At 57.6% G+C, this 17,914-nt stretch overlaps 1 protein-coding gene across 5 annotated transcripts in view; it reads left to right on the top strand.

Annotated features, from left to right (window-relative positions):
- The first annotated feature begins 11,819 nt into the window (after positions 1-11,819).
- The window catches only part of DLL1 (delta like canonical Notch ligand 1), a 79,169-nt gene continuing 73,074 nt past the window's right edge, over positions 11,820-17,914 (top strand). For 2 of the 5 annotated variants that reach the window (XM_059699787.1, XM_059699790.1), the window contains exons 1-8: positions 11,821-12,982; positions 13,103-13,396; positions 13,881-13,941; positions 14,118-14,375; positions 16,093-16,153; positions 16,594-16,724; positions 16,837-17,006; positions 17,114-17,330. In XM_059699787.1, coding sequence (XP_059555770.1) covers positions 12,929-12,982; positions 13,103-13,396; positions 13,881-13,941; positions 14,118-14,375; positions 16,093-16,153; positions 16,594-16,724; positions 16,837-17,006; positions 17,114-17,330 — 1,246 coding nt within the window. In that variant the 5' untranslated portion in view covers positions 11,821-12,928. Of the gene's footprint in view, positions 12,983-13,102; positions 13,397-13,880; positions 13,942-14,117; positions 14,376-16,092; positions 16,154-16,593; positions 16,725-16,836; positions 17,007-17,113; positions 17,331-17,914 lie in introns of all 5 variants that reach the window. The other 3 variants (XR_009453336.1, XM_059699791.1, XM_059699789.1) reach the window with 2 other exon arrangements.

Genomic DNA, 17,914 nt, shown 5'->3' on the forward strand with positions numbered 1-17,914 from the left:
GCGGGACCCTGGTCCTGCAGCGCTTGGTCTCGAGGGACCGAGTGTGGACTCCAGGCCACGTCTCGGCCTCATTGCACCTTCGGGACGAGCTCCCTGGGGCTCCGAGGCCAGGCAGCCTTCGCACTGTGCACAGCCCCCCTCCTCCGCCTGCAACGCCACCCACTTGCCTACAGCCAAGAGAACATCCTGGCAGCCAAGCGTGATGGCAGAAAAATAGCCTGGAAACCAGTCTCATTGATTTTGGCAAACCAGCTATCAATAGCACCAAGTGAGGGTGCATTCCAAACCCACGCTCGTGCGCAGTGTCAGGAACGCGAGCCCCAGGGAGCAGGAACCCGTGGGATGTTGCTCCTGCGGGGTCCAAAGCACTCGCAGATGCGGCACTCAAGGAACTAGCGAATGGAAGTGACGCCACGTGCAGGCATGAAGCAATTTGGGAAGAGACCTCTCCATTTGGCATACCAGGCTTTCATTTCCTGTTGATATATTTTTTTCTAAGTAAAATCAAATCGTGCGCCACACTTATTACTGGTTGGGTGCCTAGGGTTACACCAAGAAGTGTGTGAGATGGTCTCTAGTCCTACGGAGCGCACAGGGTGGTTGGGGAGACAAATATTAAGTTTAGAAAACAAGCGAAGCCTAGAATAAGGCCTGTAAGGTGTGATGAAGACGGTGGTAAGGAAATGACGTGTGAACTGAGCCAGGAGGAAGGATGGGGTCGGAGACAGGGTGAGAAGAGGACTTCTGGACAGACAGAGCAAACCTGGGAAAGAGATGGAAGCAGGGACTCGGTGATGTGAGGGAGGATCCAGACCTCAGGCAGGAGGTTTGAACTCATGGACAGCGGAGGCAAGGGAGGCAGGTGCCCAACGCCCCTCTCGTTGCTAAGTGAGTCCTGCCATTGGGCAGTCCTCATCCACTTTGCAGAGCTTCCAAACCTTTCTGCCTCCCTCCTCCATATACACAGATGACCAAAGGTCAACAGACATTCCAGGAAGACAGGGAAATGAAAAAAAAAATTGGAAGAAAAAATGTTATGGAAAACTTAATTATCTACGGTCTCTGAAGATAATATTACATCAATAAGTAAAGATATATAAAAGCATTCAGAAAATAAAAGCTCTTGAAAATTCAGGAAGATATAACTTAAGTGCAAAAGTTGATAAAAATAAGATAAAATTGATATATGTTAGACGGTAAAACAAAAAGAAAAAGACATGGGAAAAGAGAAAACATAAGAAAATTACAAGATTAAGAAGTTCAACATCTGAAAATAGCAATTACAGGAAAGAGAACAGAGAAAACGAGGAAATTTCTTATGAAATAATTCAAGAAAACTTGCCAGATGTAAAGACATGTTCTTATGTAGAAAGGTCAAACCAAATGCCCAGCACAACAAGCCTGAAAAAGTCCACACCGGGCACATCGTCACACAATGTCAGACCTGGAAAGCTCCCATACAAGAAATAAAAGGGCCGTGCTTAGGCACTGGAAATCAGAAAGGCACGGAAATTCTACATAGACTGTCAGGAAGCTGAAATTCAATGAGGCATTTTCTTCAAAATTCTGAAGAAATTAATTTTAACATGGAATGCTACTCTCAATGAGAGTTAAGTGGGAGCAAGAATAAAGATGTTTTCAAGGCATGCAGCTCAAAAATATTACCCACCAAATACTTCATTCCAGAGACATGCTGGAGGACATGCTCCAAAATGAAGAAGTCAAGAAAGGACTCTCTGGGGCCTGGAGAGCAGGAACCCGATTGAGGAACAGCAGGGCGTCCCAGGGTGCAGGCTGAGGACCATCTAGATGGGAGCAGGAGGCCCTGGAGACATGACTCCAGGAAAAGTGTGACCCAGCAAATACTTGATGTGTTTGAATATTTCAAAAGATCTGTGGAGTTTGGTGACAATAAGTAATAGACACATAAATAGGTCTCAGTTATCAGTAATGATTACACTATTTAATAAGGTAAATAGCGAATGGTAAGTTAATCAAAAGGATGCTATAACCATTTTTGAGAAATGGGAGGTGATTTTATCTGTATTCATAAACGTGTGTTGAGGGGGACCAACGTTTTCCCACCCCAAAATATGCTTCCTGGGATGTTGATTTTAAGCCATTTATTAAGGAGCAAAAGACCCAGAAAGAACTTCTGGTCCTCCCCTTCGCTGCCTGAAGGGATCCAGGTAGAAAAACCTGCTCAGAGCAGAACAGCACCCCCTCAGCACCCTAATAAAGAATGTGTTTACCGGTGAATGACCAGCTTCCCCTTTGAAATCCCACACCCCTGCCTCCTCCTTTGTTCAAAATGGCAAATAAACCTCAACTACCTAATGCACCTTTGGGTCTCCTATTCTTATGGCACCCCCACATCATCCACTCTGCGTATTAATCTGCCTCACGAGAACTTGACTCTTAGCTCAGCCAGAAGAACTTAGACGGTGGAGAAAGTGATTTTCCTTTGACCTAACGTGTCTAGGAAAAGTTGCGGGGGCGGGAGGGGGGGCGTTGAGCCCTCATCTGCTAGGTCAGGGTGTCCACAGGCAATCCCCACAACTGGAAAAGAAAGACATCACATCAGAAACTTCATAGTTAAGGAAGGAATTTGGGGGGGGGGGGAATGTGTGGTGTGGGAAGTTGCTATTTTTTGTTAGAAATCTAGAAATACTATTTGAGTTTTGAAATTTGTAAGTATGTTACTCTGATAAAAGGAAAACATTGTAAATGTAAGTTTAACGAACTGGGTAACTAGTACAAGTGGTTGTAAGTGGAACAATTGTTACTTTCTAAAGGCTTTTTAATTTGTTTTAATGCTATAATACACTACAGTGAAGGAGAGGAAAACCCAAACATTGCTTGCAGATCTCTTTCCTGGGAGACTAACAGAAAAGGTGCACAAATCAGTGTAACAGGAGAAAAAAAATGACGCGTGATTATTCACAGATTTTACGACACATACAGACACGTTCGTGTGCCCTATTGTACACAGCAGCTTTACCAGTGGGAGAGAACCTAAAACAGGAGATAAAGAATTGATGTAAAAGAGGAAAATAGGGGAGACAAGAAAGGAAAGGAAAACTGTAGGTTGCAAATAGGGAGAAGTTGGCACATGGGGAGATGAGGGGACCTGGGGAAAGGGTGGGGTGCAGGACAGGTTTCTCTAGGTAACCAACTGACCCTTTGCATAGCCTTCAAGGCTTATGTGGAATTAGCTTTAAATTTATTTCAATCATGAACTGAAGTTCTTTGAATGCAGCAACCGCATGGGCCCTAGATTTTACTTAAATACTAGCTCACCATCTGAAAATTGGGAGAGAAAAAAGGCACATAAAAACATACTGACTTCTACATGGTTGATTCATGTCAAACATGACAACTATTTTACTGCTGATAAAAAGTGTCATATAGAGAGAACATGTCCTCTTCCTCTGAGAGCCATCCCGGGTCTGGCTGTGGCTTCTAGGCGGCGCAGGCATGGTGGGCGGGAGTGGGCAAAGCCTGAACCCACAAGCCACAAGTGTAGAGCAGAGGGAGCGCACCTCCTGTGCCCTGATGATGAGGTGGAACTAAAATTTACTAAGATCACGCTACCCCCTAAGGCAGCGGTTCTCAACCTGTGGGTCACGACCCCTTTGGAGGTCGAACAACCCTTTCACAGGGGTCGCCTAAGACCATTGGAAAACACATCTATAATTACATATTGTTTTTGTGATTAGTCACTATGCTTTAATGATGTTCAATTTGTAACAATGAAATTGGGGGTCACCACAACATGAGAAACTGTATTAAAGGGTCGCGGCATTAGGAAGGTTGAGAACCACTGCCCTAATGCTATAAGCTCTAGGAGACAATGTCTTTTCATTACTTGAACGCCAAACTTAACTGCTCTAATAGTTAAGAGGACTGAGTGAGGGTGCAGCTGAAAGTCTGTTTCGGCTTCTGCCCATGAAGGAATAATTCCTACAGAACTCGTTCTTCCACTCTAAACCACTAGAAAACTAGACAAAGTATATGCATTTACTATTTTCAGCTGGGAGACAACAGGGAGTGAAGGATGCAGATTCTTGAAAGGAAGGAACCATGCGATGAGCCCAAGGACTGCCCTGATGTTCTGCCCAGGTCAGCAGCGAACATCCGTGACACAGAAGGCTGGTCGTTTGATAAGAGCAGTGAAACTGATAACCTGCAGCTGTACTGATGGAGATCAAAGCACAGATGACAGACTACCCAGGCTCACCTTGGAAAGTGGTGTTGGCTTTCCCTGTCCTGAGGGTAAGCAGGAGACTATTGGAGCAACTAAAGTTGAGACGGAGAAATTCCTTGAACCTTACCAATGACCAAACCTGACCAAAGAAGAAATAAAAAATCCAAGTAACCCTATATTCCTTAAATGCTATCCTTATTTATTATATGGAATTTGCACGTAAAAACTTTCCACAAAGAACACTCCAGACACAGTTGGACTCAACAGTGAATTCTCTCAAGCATGTAAGGAAGACATATTAATCCTAGGGCACACTTTCCAAAAATACAAGAGCAGGCAGACTTCTCTGCCGCTGTATCGTTTAGATAACAGTCGAAGGTGTTACCCAGCAAGGCTTGCTGCTCTGTTTTTGAGGAAACAGGAGGCCAGGCTCAAATCTGTTTCCTGGATGCAGGGCTTGAGGCAAGACTTAAGGGTTCTAGCCCCGTCTTCCTGGACAGTGGACCTCGGCTCTGAGAGGGTTCTGGTGTTCAGAACCCAGGCCTCGGTTCTTCACGGTTCCTTGGGGCGGGGGGGGGGGGGGGGGAATTTGTTTCTGGGCTTGGTTAGACACAGGAGAGGACCAGTTGGAGCTGGTCCTGCAGTTACCAAAGCAGCCCCCATGACCAGTGGGTGGATGAATAACAAGCGAGAACATGAAGCGGCCTTCTGGCTGCCCTGCGCAGGGTGCAGCCGGGCCTGGCTCAGCCCCAGCTTGGAAAGGTGACCGCCATTAGGGGCCTGGTTCCCCCGTTTGCTAGACTGGGGGGGGGGGTTCAACGACGGCTCTGCCTTAGTTCTAGCCACTGAGAAACACTATTGCTGGGCCCTTGGGAATCTGAAAACAGCCCCATTTCTGGCCTTGATTAACTTACTACTCTTCATAGGAGCAGTTCCAAGTGCCACTAAAACGAATGATAGTTTGTGATTGTTCCTAAAAAGTCCCGACTCTCCAGCCATGCCCCTGCTCTCCTAGCGACAGCCCGATGCCACATGTGGAAAGCACTTCACAATCAGTTATTAGTGGTGATGACTGAGAAACAGCCCTTGCCCCGTTCCCATTTTCCTAAAGAAAATAGCATTTTGAAAACAAATCTTGATGGTGAGCCAGTGCGGTCCGCATTCTGTGTCCCCTGGGAGGAGGCACAGGGGCAGGGGAGGGGGTGTTTAAGACCTAAAGTGCGGAGAAGGAAGGAAACCATGGAACAGCAAGCATGCAGCTAGAAAGTAGGTCCTGCTTCTGAGATGAAGGAAATGTGTGGGTCGGAAGGTGGAAAACATGTGCCTACGTGTGCTCCCCCTTTTTCCTCCAATACTCGGGCTGTTTATCGGGGTCCCTTTCTCTCCAGCCCATTGACTGGAGCAGGGCTTTGCAAAGCCGGTCGCCTAGCAGCGAATGCAGAAGGCCCATTCATATGACAATGGCCGGAGAGGAAAGAAAGAGCGTGGTTTGTTTAAACTGCCTCTGTCTTCATTCACAGCCTGATGTCCGTCGGCTTTGTGACACCCACAATGGCACTAAAGGACTCATTGTGGCTGAAAACAAATCAAAACAGAAGAAGGGATGCTAAGATAAAAGAGTCATGCAGCAAAATTGCTAAAAAAGTCCAAGTCTTACATCTGAGATTTATGTTACCTCTTGGCTGTGTGGCCTAGTGACCGGTGTTGATAAAAACCCCTAGAGTTTAATAAACAAAAAGTTAAATGGGAACTTTATGTACATTTTTAAAGGCACCCACACAGAGGGATGGGTCTGCCGGGTTGCTGTGAGAGCTGTTTCATAATTACCGTTTTTTGTTTACATAACATTTGGGGAGCCACGCTCAGCACTTGGTGTGCACTTTCCCGACAAACATACCCAGGCTCTGCCCATGGAGCCCAACAGCGTCCCCCGCCCAGGGGCCCCCAACCCCCACCGCGGCCCGACCAACATCAGATGTTGCAGGAACCCACGCCCAGTTCAGCGGCAACAGGTGGAAGGTTGAATAGCTTCACACGTTTTTTTCGGGAGAGGGGGTGGGGAGAGAGAGGAAGAGGGGGGCGGAGGGCGGGCTTTTGGGAGCCGATTTAAGGATTAGATCAGATGTTATTGCTGGTGAAAAATTAAACAGCCCGGTGCTCTGGGAGCGCAGATTAATATATTTAGTGACCGCGCACAAAGGCCGCCCATTGTGGCCGCGTCTGAATGCCTGTGAATGGGACGGAGCATATGCAGCCTGTCGCCGCAGGTGCCCACATCTGTTCTCTCCGGGCAGATGCTCGCAGGAAGGGGGTGGGGAGGCCGGGAAGGACGGCGCTGCCGAAGCTCCGCCTCCCCCAGGCTCCCGGGTCCGGCGGGGACACTCCACCAGGAGGGCGGTCGGTGCGCCGCGCGCCGGGTTAGCGCTGGGGGCGCGCGTCTCCCTGGCGACTGCGCTTCAGAGCCCGGGGCGCCGGCGGGTGATTGACAGGCCGCCCGGGGACCGGCGACAGGTGCCCGCGACCTCCCGGGTGGGGCGCGTCCCGGAGAGCGAGGCCTGGGGCAGGCCGGCCGCGGCGCCCTTCCTCTCCCTCCTCCATTGTCCTAGTCACAGGCCTTCTGTGTCCAGGTCCAAGCCTGATGCAGGTGACCCGGCGGTGCGTCCAGGAGTCGGGGTCCGGGGGCACACGGAGGTTCCGCCGCGTACTAGCGGATCCCACGGGCAGTGCGCAGAGCCGCTCCTCGGGTCGCCGTGGGCTTCCCCTAGAGCCCGCCCCCCGCCCCCCCGCCGCAGGGGTGCCCGACGTGACACCGACACAGGGCCGACAGGGTCAGGGGGGAGGCCCCCCGCAGGTCCCAGCCAACCTGGCCCCTCCCCCGCCAGCAGAGACGCCACCGCCTCCAGGAAGCCTCCCGGAGCGCGGCCGTGCAGGGTCGGGGGTACAGCAGCTCCCCCATAACGCCCCCCGCTGGTCCGGCACGTTCTGTCTCGGGAGGGACCCAGGGCCGCGGGGGAGGGTGGGGTGGAGAGCGCGGCCGAGCAGCTGCGCGGTCATCTGATCCGGGACAAAGGCGCGCCGCGGGGCCGGGCCAGGTAAACACGCGCTTTGTCATGGAGATGGGCGCGCGGCCCCGAGCAGATGATCCGCGGTTTCGGGGAGTGACGGCCGTGGCCGAGGGGTAGGGGACGGGGTTCTGGGGGCAGTGGGGACGCGAGGAGACAGGGAACCCGGGAGGGGAGGAGGGCGCGGAGCAGTGGGTGCGGGAGGGGGCCGCAGGGAGGGAGGGGGAGCGGGAGGAGGGGCCGAGCGGTCCTGCCCCGGCCGCGCGGAGCCACGCGCCCGGCCCTTTCTCATGCAAATGCGCACATGCCTTCGCTGTATTCCGCGCACCCGCTCAGGTGGCGGAGCCCCAAACGCACCGCACCCCAAACAACAAAACCAACCCCGTGCGGCTGAGGCTTTCCTTCCTCCCTCGCTCCCGCCGCTGCCCCCTGAGGAGAGGAGAGGTTATGAAACACGCGGGCCCCTCCACGGGGCAGTCCGGGCCGCGGCCCCACTCGCGGGTCTCCGCGGCCCAGCCTGCGGTTATGCAACGGAGAAGGCTTCGGAGGAGCCGTCCTGGGTGTGGGTGTGGGTGTGGGTGTGGGATCCCTGGAGGGCGTGCGCCCGCGGGGCAGAAGGGTCGGCCCTGGGGGTGCTGTGCTGTTTACCCCCAGCCAGAGGGAAGGCTCGGGGTCTGAATATACACTAGATGCGGCCCTTCCCGTTCTGGCTGTGGCTGGCTGGCTGGCTGGCTGGCTTAGGTCAGCGATTTCAACCATTTTCATCTCGTGCCACATAAACTAATTACTGAAATGCTGCAGCACACCAAAAAAAAAATATATTTTTTTGCCGACCTGACAAAAAAGGTATAATTTGGATTCATTCTCACCAGACAGCTATTGTGTTACCGGCTATCATTTTTTTAAGTTTTATTTGGCAATCTAAGGGAAAAGAGGGGTCAGTGCCCCTGACTGAAGAGAGGAATTGCGTGCTTTAAAAACTCCTGGTTGGAAGTCGCTGGCTTAGGTTAGAGGGGCATCCGCAGCCAGTGAGGTCCAGACATGAGTCAAGTGTCACCATGTCTCCACTACATTCGGGGCCGTGTGCCCCTTAGCAGGGCGTGGGCTCTGGGACTTGGTCCTGGAGAGGAAGGGAGGAAACACCATGGCACCTACAGGGCGCAGACAGGGGCTTTCCTCGACGGGATCCATCCTCTGCTGCTGGAACCGCCTGACGACTGTGGCTGGAGAAGAGCCGCCCAGGGTGTGTGGTGGAGATGTGATGCTCATACTAATGAATACACATGCTGTGGGCTCCTTCCTTTCCTCCTTCCCTTTCAAGTGAGCTGGCATGTTTGACCAACACCAGATTTGCTTCCTGGAAGTTTTTTATTTTGTTGTTCTGAACAAGGACCCTAATTCTTCTTTGGAATAAGAGAACCTCTCTGTTGGGTATACAGCGTTCAGTGGGCCTCTGAAAACACAAACCCACTCCAGTCTCCAGACTTGTTGACAGAAAACTGAACGTGTGGCCGCCTAGAGTCGGAAGCCCAGTCGGGGCATTGTTTACTGCAGTCTGCCCTGGCCTCCCACGCCCACCGCCAGCCACCACACACACCTGAGAAGAGAACCTTCCCTCGGGTGGCCACAGGCACAGGTCACACTCACTGCTGAGGGTGGGCATGTTTTATGTGATAACGTGGCCGAATAGCACAGCTGATAAAATAACCAGGGTGTCCGGCGAGCAGAGAACTCACTGTGGTGGTTGTGCCAGGTCCTGCCCTAGCCACTGGGCCATCCGGGCTCGGAGCTACGTGTGCCTGGTGGGAACAAACCACCCAGCGGGAAGTCCGTCTCCTCTCCTGTGTCTGATGTATTGGTGCCTTCTCAGCCCTAATGAGCCTCACTTTGTACAGTGAATTTGCTGAGACATCAAAAAGTATTTAAAAGAAAGTTTCCTGCTTTTTTCCTAATGAGCAAGGTGAGGATTTATAGTGTGTGGGGAGGGACACTGGGTGTGAGGGCTGACACAGAGTGAATCTATTTAACATACGGTAGCTTAAGCTCCAGGCTGCATTTGGGGGGTTCGGAGCGCTGGGTTGTGGGAGTATAGAGACATGCAGTTAGGGAGTGAAAAAACGCCATTTGGTTCGGAGCAGATGGCTGGCTAGGGGGCTGATGGCGTCTAAAGGCGTGTCATCCCCTTCAGCCCGAGTCCCCAAGGGCTCCCCTTGTCTTCCCAATCAATGAAAATTAAAGTGCAAAGAAAGGGTGAATAGTTGGACCTCGAGTCTCTCCTTTGTTCATCTCAGCCACTGGTGTGCAGGAGTTAAACTACAACAGGCTCCCATAGAAACACCAAGTTAAACAGTCTCCTCAGCTCAGCTTCCAAAGGCAGGGGGAGCCCACGTGGAGTGGGAGGAGGAGGAGGAGGAGGAGGAGAGAGAAGGGGAAGAAGAAAGGAGGAAAGAAGAGCAGGCGAGGAGGAAGGAGAAAGACCCGTTCTGCTTGATTTCCCCGATACAGAATCGCGTGGCATAAATTAAGTGGGAAAAGAATGAACGCTTTGGGCAGGATTCTGATGGATTTTACGATGCCTTTCAGTTCCGCTTTGCTGCTGTAATCGAGAAATCTGTGCCGTGTCAGTTTAACAAATACTTGGTGCTGAGGGGGGTTTGTTAAAGATTTGGGGCAAGTCCCCCCCCCCCCCAAGGTTTAAGCCCTTGCGCGTGGGACATATTTCCAGTTTTCTAAACTGCATTCAAACGAGCCTGTTTCCTATTCCATTTTCTAATTAAAAGGTTCCTGATACTTCATTTCTGGCTGCGTCTACTCCCAGCCTCTGAAGCACAGACCATTCAGAGTCCACACTCCTCTCTCCCTCTTGTCTCTCTTGCTCCTAGGAGCCTCCACTCCCCCCCCCCCCCCACCACACACGCATACCCCCCCCCACATGCTCACGCACACACACACCACACCACACCACACCACACCACACCCATACACAAATGCATGCACCCCTCCCCACCCCCCCGCCACTCCCCCGCCAAGTACACCAGTTTCCATGCTGTGGGGAGCAGAGTTGCAGAGGAAACATGGATGTCATGAAAAAAAAGCTGCTGACACTAGGTGGCAAGATTAAATTAGGATTGGCCAGCCCGCCAGGGTGGTGAGTCCTTGCAAAGTCCCCCAGGATGGCTGGGCTGGGAGACTCTCTGTCCCTCTCTGGCACTTTTGAAGCTCCCATTTGTTCAGAACCAAACAGCAGGGGGTTCTGGTGGGGTCCTAGCCTGCCTTCCTCACCTCAGCCTTAAACGTGACTTCCGATGAACTCTCCGCTCCTCTAACAAGGCAGCAGTGGGGAGACTTGGGGGACAGTGTCACCAAGTGATTCTCAGGTTGCTGTGTACAGTGGTCTGACTTAGGATCCACGAGACTGTGATCTTGACGTGGGTTGCAGTGAAAGCCCATTTGGCCAGGACGTGCGTGCGGGTCCCACCAATAAGGGGCTGGAGCGAGGCCACCATGGCCGCTCCTGGCTGTGCTGTGGTCCAAGGGACACCTCCAGCGCTCACACCTTCTGGCCGGAGGAAGCTGCTGCTGCTGTGTGTGTGTGCGCGCGCGCGCGAGCTGGGGATGTGAAGGCGGAGCAGCGGAGGGAAAGGGACCTCGGACTGCGCCCCGCACAAAGCTGGGTGCCAGGGTAGGAGTGTGCGCCCCACCTTCCTTCTGGCTCGAGCCTGCGAGCAGGAGAGCAATTTAGAGAATTCATTGTGTGATACGTGTTCTCGGCCCAACCAATAAACTCATTTCCCTTAAAAAAAAAATGAAAACAAAAGTTCCAGTGTTTGACGGACGTGAAAAACCTCATAAGGTGATGGTTGTGCAGAGGTTGCGGGAGGGGGCCGGGCGAGGTCCCCGGAGCATGTGCCGGACATTGTCGCGGCGGCCCGGCGCGCGAAGGGAGCTCTCCCCGCATTGTGCGGAGCAGGTGCGGCCGCATTACCATACAGCTGAGCGCACAAAGAGCCACTGATTCTGGCTGCACAATAACAGGCCGCCCTAATGACAGCCACGCGAGCGACACACACCGAACTCACTTTTTACCAGGCGGAGGGAGGCCGAGGGGGAGACACCGGGAGAGAGGGCTGGAGACCCGGAAAGGCGGCGGTGGCCGGGAAGCGCGCGGGGAGGGTGTGCGTGAGCACAGGGACGGAGGGGCTGTCGTTGACGGCGTCGGTATCTCTGGGCGGGGGACGCGCTACCGGACCCCGCCCCTCCAGCGGCCGCAGGGATCCCGGGTGCCGGGCCACCGCGCTCGCCCCCGGGCCCCCTTCGCACGGGTCCTGCGTTCCCGGACGCCGTTCTCGGCCGGGAGGTGGATGAGGTCAGACCTTCCCAAACTTCTCGAAACTGCCGCTGTGCTCCCGCCACCCTCTGCCGCGGCGCCTGCCCCTGTCCTGCGGTGCCCCCGGCCCCCTCCCCCGGAGACTCCGCCTTCGGAAGAGGCCGCCTCGGGAAGGCGGTCCGCGGGGAGCGGAGCCTCTAACTTCGCCCCCCCTTCCTTTCCCCGGAGCCCCGGACGCGGCCGCGCGGGGAGACCGGGGCGGGCGCCGCGGCAGGGACTGTCTCTCCGGTTGCGTCCAGCGCACCAGGCCGGTGGCGCTCGGCGGGCGGGAGGCGCGCGCCCCTCTGTCCCCGGGGCCTCCGCGCGCCCGTGGCCGGGAGGCAGCCGCGGAGGCCGGGCCGCGGCACCGGCGCCGGATCCGGGGGGATCCTCGCGGCGAGCGTTTCGCCGGAATGTAAATGAGCGCCCTGCGCGGAGGCGGGGGCGGGCTCGGTGGCCGGGAGGGCGGAGGGAGTTGCACATTTTACAGCTCACTGACCATTTGGCGAGCCATTGAGAGGAGGGTTTGGAAAAGTGGCTCCTTTGTGACAGCTCTCGCCAGATTGGGGGGCCGCTCATTTGCATCTCATTAGCCATGCGGACGGACGGCGGGATATAAGGGCGCGGCGCCGGCGGAGCCAGACCCTCGGCGCGCACCCGCGGGACCTGCAGCCGGCGGCTCGGCTCGCTGCGAGGACGGGCTGCGGCGCGGAGCCTCCTCCCACGGCCTTCCCGCCCCACGCGTGTGGACTCGGATGGCACCGGCTGGGCTCCTCGGAGCGACGCGACTCTCCGCGGCGGCCCAGGCGGCTCTGGGGGCCCGGGCTGCTTCCCGAGCGCCCGCCGCAGCCGAGTGAGCGGCGCGGCCCGGATCACTGACTCGCCGTGGAGTCCCGGACCGCGCCTCCCACCGGGCTCGGAGCAGCCTCCGCCGTTCCCGGGGAGCCGAACCGACCGACCGGACGCGTCCTCCCGCCCTCCCTCTCGCCTTTTGCCTGCGAAGACGCCTGAGACAAAACCAGGAAGCGGGCGACCCTCGCCCACTCGTGGGCTGAACGCACGAGGAGGAAACCGAAAGTTGCCGCCGCAGGAGCGACCTCCCGAGCGAGCCTGTCCGCGCGCGTCGCCCAGTGCCGCAGCCGCAGGGCGACCGGGAGCCGCGGCCTGGCCCCAGCCGGGCCGGCCCCGGGGGAGTCGGGGTCTCCCGCAGGCCAGGCGGCCTCGCACCCCGCCGCTGCGTGGAGCGGGGAACCGGCGGGACGCCAGGGGGGCCGGCGAGTCGGGCGGTGCGCCATGGGCCGCCGGGGCGCCCTGGCCCTCGCCGTGGTCGCGGCCCTGCTGTGCCAGGTGAGTGTCCCGAGCCCGCGGGGCCAGGGGGCAGGACGCGCGGCGCGGACCGGAGCGAAGGCGAACCGGAGGGACGTCCCGCGCCCCCGCGCGCCGCGCTCAACGCCGCTCCCCCCGCAGGTCTGGAGCTCCGGGGTGTTCGAGCTGAAGCTGCAGGAGTTCGTCAACCGGAAGGGGCTGCCGGGCGACCGCAGCTGCTGCCGCGGGGCCGCGGGCCCGCCGTGCGCCTGCCGGACCTTCTTCCGCGTGTGCCTCAAGCACTACCAGGCCAGCGTGTCGCCCGAGCCGCCCTGCACCTACGGCAGCGCCGTCACGCCGGTGCTGGGCGTCGGCTCCTTCAGCCTCCCCGACGGCGCGGGCGCCCACCCCGCCTTCAGCAACCCCATCCGCTTCCCGCTGGGCTTCACCTGGCCGGTGAGCGCACCTGCGGGCTGGGCGCGGGCCTGGGCCAGCGGCGGGTGACAGCGGGGCGGGTGAGGCCCAGAGGGGGGACAGACCCGCCCGTGTCCGGACTCTGTGCGCAGCCCCGGTCCCACGAGCCCTGCCGTGGGAAGCCCCGAGGCCCCGCCTGGCGCGTGGCACCCCAGGCCCTCCGCGTGGGTCCACCGCCTGCAGACCGAGGACAGCCGCGCCTGCTCCGCGCAGCCTCTCTCTCTCTCTCTCTCTCTCTCTCTCTCTCTCTCTCTCTCTCTCTCTCTCTCTCTTTTTACGTGATATCCTGTACTAACAGGCTGAAAAAACACGCCAGGAAATCACTCTTTAAAAAGTTCTTCCATTTCCTTGAGGAAAGTGAAAACACCGCCCAGGTCGCTCGCAGCCACAGGCCTCCCTGATGTGTCCCCAAAGCTCAGTGTTTAAGAGAAGGTTCTAGTTTTCCTTGTCTCCTCGCTTCTCCCAGGGCACCTTCTCTCTGATCATCGAAGCTCTGCACACAGATTCTCCCGACGACCTCGCCACAGGTAAACACAACCCCCCCACGCCCCAGCACTCTGCGAACCCCTGTGCCTGTGGCTGCGTCCGGGACCCTTACTCTGCACGGAGCCACCGGGCAGCGGGCCTCGGTCCCCCCGCAGGGCAGTCCCTGCCCTGTCCAGCCTCCGGTGCAGAGTCCGCACTCACAGGCACCTCTCCGCAGAAAACCCCGAGCGGCTCATCAGCCGGCTGGCCACACAGAGGCACCTGACGGTGGGCGAGGAGTGGTCCCAGGACCTGCACAGCAGCGGCCGTGCGGACCTCAAGTACTCCTATCGCTTCGTGTGCGACGAGCACTACTACGGGGAGGGCTGCTCAGTCTTCTGCCGCCCCCGGGATGATGCCTTCGGCCACTTCACCTGTGGGGAGAGGGGCGAGAAGGTGTGCAACCCTGGCTGGAGGGGCCAGTACTGCACCGAAGGTGGGTCCAGGGTCCGAGGGCTGCTCCCCTCAGCTTACTCCCTTCCCAGGGAGCGGAGGGGCTTCTGTGCACCAGGATCCAGGCTGTTAGCACTAGAGAGGGGTTCCGTGGGGAAACCGAGTCTGAGGAGCCCTGGAGACTTGCCAAAACTTCAGTCAGCTGGTCTCGGGGTTGGGGTCAACTCAGACATTTTAACTTCCGCTATGGGAAGCTGCCCTTCTTAATCAGGGAGGATTTTGGAGACAGGCCAGGGGTCAGGAAGTCAGTGAGGGAAAGGGGGGAGGAAGGAAGGGAGGAACAGAGGGCAGCATGGTGTGTTGGCCGCTGTGAGCCAGTTCTCTGCTGGGGCAGCATCTCAGTGGAAAGTGCTAATTCTTCTCTGAAGTTGGGGCACTTGGCCTCTTCCCAGAGCTTGTGTGTTTGCAAACACCCATGTGATGTGCACAGGCTGTCTGATGTTGTCACCCGTGGGGTGGGTGCATGCGGAGGCCGGGGGTACCAGGCTTGTGGGGGGGGGGCCCCCTGGCACCTCGTCTGGGAAAGAAATGCCTTTACAAGGGACCTAGGCCTTCCTGCCCCGCATTCGGTTCTCCTGGCAGCCAGGGAAGACCAGCAGCTGCTCTGCAGCACAGGGAACCAGAGCTGGGGAGTGGGGGCTGTGAGGACCCTGTAGGCTCCTGGGCCTGGTTCAGCTGGACCCTGGCAGGCCTCTCCCCAGCCTGCTACGTACCCCCTGTTGCCTGCACAGCCAGGGATCGGGTTTCCCTGCAGTCAGGGTGGGTCCCGGAGCTCCCAGACCCCAGGGAACCTTCCTTCTCCAGCCCTGGGGCAGGCAGCCTACCGGGAGGTGCACTCTCGAGTGGGTCTATGCCTGGGGCATGCGTGCCCTTCACTCTCCACCATCTCCTTAAGCACTTGGAGTTCCACTCTGGCCTGAGCGGCTGGCTCTGTTGTCCTAAAAACTTGTGGAGCGGCTTGTTAATGAGTTTCATAACCAGGCATAACCAGACCAGGAAGCCAGCCAGCCCCCGCCTACCCGCCCCCCCCGCCCCCCAGGGCCAGGCCTGCTGCTCCCTTCCCCACTGTCCTCTCTCTTCTTCACTGTGGGGTAGCCACAAACTCAAACTTTTTTCTTCTTATTCAAACACTGGAGTCTCTCCCCGCCCCCAGCCCGCGCGTGCCATCCATTAGATCCCGGCAGGGATAGGCGCAGGGACGCACGCCGGCTCCCATTGGCGGAAAGGGCGCGCGTGCATGTGTGTGTGTGGTGTGTACACGCCGGGGTGTGTGGGGTGGGGGCCGGGTGAGGGCCGTATTGTTGCACGGGGCAGCTGCTGGGAGAGAGCAGACAATGGAGCAGCTGTCCTGCCCTGGTCCCTGCAGACCAGCTGTCCACCCTTATCGACACACACACTTTCTGGGTATTAAGAGGTGGAGCTTTGTGCATAGAATTGGGAAGTGGGGGAGGAGATGGGGAAGGACTTCTGACCCTCTCTCAGAAGAAAAGGGGATGGGGTGGGGGTGGGGGCTTCCTCCATCTTTTGTCCCTGAGCGGCTGTGTTAAGAAGAATGCTCGCCCGCCCGCCCCGGCTGAGTAAAGTCCATGGTTACCAGGCAGGACGGAGATTAGTTCAGGGGCCAGAGGGAGCCAGGCGAGTGCGGCCGCGGCCCTGTGGCCCTGGGAGCGCAGCTTGACCCGGTATTTTCTTTGCTGCAGCAATCTGCCTGCCCGGATGCGATGAGCAGCACGGGTTTTGTGACAAGCCAGGGGAATGCAAGTAAGTCTGCAAAAGCCGTTTTCTCTGTCTCGTCGTCCTTGTACAGCGAGTGTGCGTGTAGACGCTCCAGGTGATCACTTGTAAAATGCGTGAGACTAGCTGGTGGGGCTGTTATTCGGGTGTTTCTACCCCCCACGTGTATGGAAAAGTGTAAGGTCACGGCTTGTCAGTCTGCTCGGCTCCCTGGTGGTGGGAACTTACAGACAGCAGCTGAAAAATGACAGTTTACTTGGGGTCAGACTTGGGGTGCATTAGAATCCCCTGGGGAGCTGCCAGATGACCCCAGGAGGCAGACCCTGGGGGCCCTAGGAGAGTCCCCTTCTTGTCTGTTTGAGAACCAGGTGCAGGTGCTGCTGGGAGGCAGTTTCCTGTGAGCGGGAAAGGCTTTGTCCCCCGGCCAAAGGTCGATGCCCCCCTGACCCTGTCCTCTCTCCCCTCAGGTGCCGAGTGGGCTGGCAGGGCCGCTACTGTGACCAGTGCATTCGGTACCCGGGCTGTCTCCATGGCACCTGCCAGCAGCCCTGGCAGTGCACCTGCCAGGAGGGCTGGGGGGGACTCTTCTGCAACCAGGGTGAGCCTCCTGTTCCCTGCAGGCGGCCAGGGCTCCAGCTCCTCCCTGGGAAGGTGCAGCCTTCCCGGCCTGACCTTGGACTTTCCTCCTCTTCCTGTCCCACCCCTCTCAGACCTCAACTACTGCACACACCACAGGCCCTGCAGGAACGGGGCCACCTGCACCAACACGGGCCAGGGGAGCTACACCTGCTCCTGCCGGCCTGGGTACACCGGGGCCACCTGCGAGGACGAGGTGGACGAGTGCGGGCCCAGCCCCTGCAGGAATGGGGGCAGCTGCACGGTGAGTCTGGGCGCACGGGTTGGGCGCCGCGTGGGCCCTGGCTGGACACGGACCCCACGGGTCTGCGGAGCAGCTTTAAGGAGCTTTTCATCTTCCCCGTCACGTAGGATCTCGAGAACGGCTTCTCCTGCACCTGTGCACCCGGCTTCTACGGCAGCGTCTGCGAGCTGAGCGCCATGGCCTGTGCGGACGGGCCTTGCTTCAATGGGGGGCGCTGCTCCGACAACCCCGAGGGAGGCTACACCTGCCACTGCCCCGCAGGCTTTTCCGGCTTCAACTGCGAGAAGAAGGTGGACGCCTGCAGTTCCTCGCCCTGTGCCAATGGTAAGGGCAGCCCACGGAGGCCTCGTCACGGGCTCACATTTAACCTCAGGCCAGGCCCCTGGCTTTGCGAGCCACTTTGAGCTTACGGAGCCCTTACATCTGAACACAGGGACTCTCTGTAGGGATGTTGGGGGGGAGCCTGGGGGGAGGGCACAGAGCTCACTTGGGTCCCATGCCCCGGCGTGCCTGGGAGCAGGCCCCGCTGCCACCCTCCAGCCAGCCACCTGGTTTGGAGGGAAGCCCAGCCCTGCACTGTCACCCAAGTAGCCGTCTTGTGTTGGTGTGGCTGCGGGGAAGTGTGGGTGGGACACCCTAAGCACCTCACAGGGAGGGCAGCAGGCCCCCGACAGGCCGGCCTTTCTGGAAGCTTCCAGAACTTCACCCTTAGGACAGCCCCGGGAGCCTCCCGATGGAGGAGGCGTGTCAGTCGCTCGGATGGTGAGCCGTCCTGTGGCCACGCTCTGGTCCTGTGGCCCGGGAGGCCCGATGCCCCACTCTCGGCAGCAGTGGGCTCCGTGAGGACACGGCCCTGCTTCCTCCCTCTCACCCTGCTCCCTCCTGGGCTCGAGGCTGGGCTGCTCGTC

This window comes from Myotis daubentonii, chromosome 6, assembly GCF_963259705.1.
Source record: "Myotis daubentonii chromosome 6, mMyoDau2.1, whole genome shotgun sequence".
NCBI classification, from domain to species: Eukaryota; Metazoa; Chordata; class Mammalia; order Chiroptera; family Vespertilionidae; genus Myotis; species Myotis daubentonii.